Here is a 5,497-nt window from a genome sequence, read left to right on the forward strand (position 1 = left end):
GTAGATCTGAGACTGCTGGTATATAACGCAGATCTGAGACTTCTGGTATATAACGCAGATCTGAGACTGCTGGTATGTAACGCAGATCTGAAACTGCTGGTATATAACGCAGATCTAAGACTTCTGGTGCGTAGCGCAGGTCTAAGACTGTTGGTATGTAGCAGGGTCTGAAACTGCTGGTATTTAACGCAGGTTTGAGAATGCTGGTATGTAGCGCAGGTCTGAGAATGCTGGTATGTAGCGCAGGTCTGAAACTGCTGGTATTTAACGCAGGTTTGAGAATGCTGGTATGTAGCGGGGGTCTGAGACTGCTGGTATGTAGCGGGGTCTGAAACTGCTGGTATTTAACGCAGGTTTGAGAATGCTGGTATGTAGCGCAGGTCTGAGACTGCTGGTATGTAGCGGGGTCTGAAACTGCTGGTATTTAACGCAGGTTTGAGAATGCTGGTATGTAGCGGGGGTCTGAGTCTGATGGTATGTAGCGGGAGTCTGAGACTGATTGTATATAGCGGGGATCTGAGACTGCTGGTATGTAGCGCAGATCTGAGACTGCTGGTATGTAGCGCAGATCTGAGACTGCTGGTATGTAGCGCAGATCTGAGACTGCTGGTATGTAGCGCAGGTCTGAGACTGCTGGTATGTAGCGCAGGTCTGAGACTGATGGTATGCAGCGCAGATCTGAGACTATTTGTATATAACGCAGATCTGAGACTGATGGTATGTAAACTAGATCTGAGACTGCTGGTATATAACGCAGACCTGAGACTTCTGGTGCGTAAGGTAGACCTGAAACTTCTGGTGCGTAACGCAGACCTGAGACTTCTGGTGCGTAACGTAGACCTGAGACTTCTGGTGCGTAACGCAGACCTGAGACTTCTGGTGCGTAGCGGAGGTCTGAGACTGATGGTATGTAGCGGAGGTCTGAGACTGATGGTATGTAGCGGAGTTCTGAGACTGATGGTGCGTAACGCAGACCTAAAACTGCTGGTATGTAGTGCAGGTCTGAGACTGATGGTATGTAACAGAGGTCTTAGAGAGTAGTGGTATAATTTAACGCAGATCTGTGTCTGCTGGTATATAATGCAGATCAGAGACTGCTGGTATGTGACGGAGGTCTGAGACTGCTGGTATGTGACGGAGGTCTGAGACTGCTGGTATGTAAATGAGGTTTGAGACTGCTGGTATGTAACGGAGGTCTTAGACTAGTGGTTTTAATGCAGATCTGAGACTGCTCGTATATTAATTTTTATTAAATAGTGATTTCTTGAATTAAGTTAATGTTACCATGCAAACGAATCCCGTAACCGATATATTTAAATGTAAAATTTAAAGGCGTTGCCACTGGTCTAATCAAAGAACACAACGTTGGACTCAACTCTAGTCATGAGAATAATAATTGCATGCACACTGATTTTTCCATAAAAATGTCAGATGAGATGTACTGCTGTCAGTATTTTCAGCTTTGAAATTTGTTTAAATAAATGCAAATACATCTTTTACACTATGATCTCCCTTACATAAAGGTAAAGATTTCTGAAGTTGAAGGGAAGCAACTCCTGCATGCAGACTTTTCTGCCCCGGTCAAAATAAGACAAGTCATATTTGGAAAGTTATTGTTTCGTACTGGAAACAGGAAGAGTTTGGTATGTTGGGTTAAAAGCTATAATTTCCTCCACCCTTTTTACACGCACTCACATCCATTCTAGCTGGATTTTTAATTGAATAATTCCACTTTAAATGTTAAGATAAATAGGGTACCAAGCGTCTTGCAAAAATAATATTTGCCCATGAATGTGATAATCATTCAATCGACACAGGTAACTCGATTGTTGTTTTTTTCTGTTTCAATAATAACTTCCATAACAATCTCTGAAAAACTGTTCAGAAATTATACCATGGGAAGTAACTCTTGTAAAAGCCTAATGGATTGATCTAACAGCAGTTTATGGAAAGCAAACGGTCTGCATAAAGTTGAATAGTCAGAACTTAAGCAGTCTGGAATGTAACGGAGGTAAACGAAGAGAGAAAACAAAAACTTTTTTAATCCACTTTAATTTTGTCAGTCCATGTTTAATATAAATAACTTATAACAAATCTTGTAACAATGTAAGTTAACAAATAACAAAAGCACTATACAAAATGAAATATACTAATGTAAATAAAGTTTTTAGAAACTAAGATGGCGGTTAAGTCGACTACGTTGACGTTTATTTGTCTTCTGTTTCTCTCCTTCCGTCCATGATTTTGACTTAACCCGGAAGTGACGTAAATCAGCCACGTGATCTTCATTTAGCATTGGCTTGTAGCTTGCAGGTTCGCAGTATTCCTGGAATGAAAAGAAAGTCGATATTAAGGAAGATGCATATGTCTACATAAATTTAATGACCTTTCTATAAAAGTGTATGCGAAAAACGTCGTGCAGTCTGATATTAATGCATGAGTTTGCTTATACTTCTCTGACGCGCCCGTGATTTCAATAAAAGGACAAAATAATTTTTAGGCTGCTAGGTCACTAGGACCCTAGGCTACTAGGCCGCTAGGATGCTACCTACACGCTGCTAGGCGCTAACTTCAAGCACATTTCTATATCTGGTATCAAATCTCGAACACGGCCTTCCTTCCAACCGTTATAAAATTCCAATAGACCTTTGAAAGTATGATTTACGGAAATTCACGCCCGCTACTAACCTTTAGTGTTGTGAAGAACGCTTTGTAGCCGCCGTCCAGTAGATAGACTTCCGGAAAGTTGAGCCTGGGATACTGTTCTTTGTTCAGTTCACGGTCCTGACTTCTCAAGAATCGATACCTGCAAAAGTAACGAAAAAGAAATATTATTACATGAATTTTCTATATACTGATCAACATTAAACCTAAGTTCAATTCTGTTTCAGCTCATTTTATCGTTTTTTTTTTCAAGAATGTCATGTTATACCGCATTTCGTGGATAAATTCTAAATAAGACCGGTGGAAAAACTAAGCGATACTTACATTTTCGGACCCCTTTCCGACGAGAATTCACAGTGGAACACCAGAATGTGTGGTTTCTCGGACGTGTCTCGTGACTGAAGAAGACTGTTGACGTCATCTTTTGTGTACATGTTGACGGCATTTTGGATATGACCTCCATCAAATTCGTAAGGATAACGGCAATCTACTATCGTCACTTTCCCTATCTGGTGGCTGTATTTTCCGTCCAACACATCTGCCATCGTTCCATGTGTGATTGACTTGAGGTCGCCATGTTTTCCGGGAACTGTGGGTAAAGTGTAGTCACGTGATCCATCAGCTACTAAATCACGTGATTCCAGACGTTCCACTGCTTTGATGACATTCTGTAAAAAAAGCCAAGGAAGGTTTAATTTCATTTAAGAATCTGAGTTGATGTGTATAGGACAAGATAGGGATGTACAAAACATCTAACAATCGCTTACACATATTAAAGAAATGATTGTCGCGTGGTGTTGATTTGTGTTTTATTTAAGACGTGGCTTCAAATTTTCATTTTATTGTCCACATTAAAAGTGACATTATGCGCATCTTACTGCACATAGTGTGTTTTGGCGAATGTTTTATAAAAGCATTTTTCGGTTGCTGTGCATTTAATTGTGTTAAATTAACGACAATGCCGCATAAGTATTTAGAAATAAAGAAATCGGACTAATAAAATAATAGTTCTTTTCTTCAATCTTCTACGCAATTATCTCCCTTACATATAGGTAGATATTTCTAAAGTTAAAGGGAAGCAACTCCTGCGTGCAGTATGACTTTTCTAAAAGAGACTGCCCCAGTCAAAATAAGAAAAGTCATATTTGGAAAGTTATTATTTCTGGTAACAGGAAGAATTTGGTATATTGGGATAAAAGCTATAATTTCTCCCACCCTTTTTACTCGAAAAATGCGTATAATTCCACTTAAGTACCTGGGTGGTCATTGCTGCGAAATCATCCTCAACCTGGCGGAGCTTCTTCGTGCACGGTGAGTAATCTGTAAGATCATCGTCGGCTAGACGCTTGACAGAGAACAAGCTTCTCCGCGCTTCTGTTTTGGTTTGAACCTTCGATCGTGAAGCGATTTCAATCTGAAATGAAAAGGAAACAATTTTATATTAACTGAACACATTTACTCATGTGCATGATTTTCCTTCTTTTACGCTGTTTTTTTTTTTAATTAAGGATTTCCGAATTTCAACTATCTTATTCCATATTGCAAACTTGATGTACATATATCAAATCTCATGCATTGTGTTTAAAGCAATTCGGGTTTTGGGATGGAATTTTTCAGGAAGTTTATTTCCACCAAGTTTGGCATAGAATGTATGTATGTCACTGAAAAATGATAAGTGACTGAAAGTAAATTAAAGATATTTGTAGATAAGCATGAAGTGGGTTAATTTTCTCCATTATTTCTTTGTTTACAACGGCCTGCTCCCTTCTGCACAATAATTTATTTTATTTTTAAGGATAAATTACAAAATTCAGTTTGTACCTCTGGTCAGTTTTACAGTTCCTGAAATAAATGGGTTTTAAGAACGAGTCGCTTTAATGAAGCTGAGTGAGTAAAATCAAGCAAATAGTTATATACAAAAAATGCATTTTTGTTTAAAACAATTGTCATTTTGCTTTAAAATACAATAAACGTAACTTACAGAGCAAGGCGTATCACCGACAAATCCGGAATCTACCGAGTCCTCTCCCTTGTTATTTGGTGAGATAATTGACTGTATCTCAGCATCAGTTGTCTCCCTGTATACCGGAGAATCTGTAAGGCTACCGAATAATCTCTGTCTGAAAGAAAAAGCAATTGATAATCAATTTTTGTTACGTTTTAAGTTAAAGCTATAAATTAGCTGTAGATGAAGATATGTAAATTTCGGTACACATCGGATTTAAAGAATTTGAAATACTATATGCTACCAGTTTGTTAATATTCTTCAAGGCTGGATATTTTTATTTTCTTTTAACATAATGTAATTTACTTATTACACTAAATTTTGGAAAAGAAAATAATCTATATTATTGAAATATACATGATTGCTGTAGATAGGTATCAGAGTAACGCCATAAAAATATTTGAACTCATAATAAAATGCTTGAACAATGAAGTTATTTACCTGATAGACATGGTCCACTTTTTTATAATTCCACAAATACTATGTATTAAGTACTATATTATACTATGTTTTTGCTATGAAGTCCGTGAATAACTTAATTTCATGTCCGTTTTCTTGGATTTATATATTTTTTCTGTACTCAGGATATACAAATTATCGAGATGCTAATTATGTTCCTCCGCTTTGAGACAAAGTTGACAGACGAGTAAAGTGAAATAAAATGTCCTTAAATATTCACTCAATGGTCATTGTTATAATACAGTCGAATAGGGAAAACAGCTTTTAATTAGCCAATAAAAATTGCTAGGTGCAAACTGCGCTTGTGCGTTACGGAGGTTACACAATTAGTTGTCAGTCACGGAGAGTGAATTCTGTAACATCCGAGAT

At 37.8% G+C, this 5,497-nt stretch overlaps 1 protein-coding gene across 1 annotated transcript; it reads right to left on the reverse strand.

Annotated features, from left to right (window-relative positions):
- Positions 1–2,128: 2,128 nt before the first annotated feature.
- Positions 2,129–5,121, reverse strand: LOC123531149 (M-phase inducer phosphatase 1-like). The gene is made up of 6 exons (XM_053518220.1): positions 5,111–5,121; positions 4,646–4,784; positions 3,920–4,078; positions 2,989–3,332; positions 2,689–2,806; positions 2,129–2,326 (listed from the first exon to the last, which is right to left on the reverse strand). Exons 1-6 carry the CDS (start codon positions 5,119–5,121, stop codon positions 2,168–2,170), a joined length of 930 nt encoding a protein of 309 aa, XP_053374195.1. The 3' UTR covers positions 2,129–2,167.
- Between the last annotated feature and the right edge of the window lie 376 nt (positions 5,122–5,497).

The sequence above is a fragment of the Mercenaria mercenaria genome, chromosome 11 (assembly GCF_021730395.1).
Source record: "Mercenaria mercenaria strain notata chromosome 11, MADL_Memer_1, whole genome shotgun sequence".
NCBI lineage: Eukaryota > Metazoa > Mollusca > Bivalvia > Venerida > Veneridae > Mercenaria > Mercenaria mercenaria.

Excerpts from the sequence above, each read along its gene's own strand:
- LOC123531149 (XM_053518220.1), bottom strand. Across the intron at positions 4,079-4,645 it reads TCGGTGATACGCCTTGCTCT|ATTGAAATCGCTTCACGATC; the intron begins GTAAGTTACGTT and ends TTTTCATTTCAG. Across the intron at positions 2,807-2,988 it reads TCGGAAAGGGGTCCGAAAAT|GTATCGATTCTTGAGAAGTC; the intron begins GTAAGTATCGCT and ends TTACTTTTGCAG.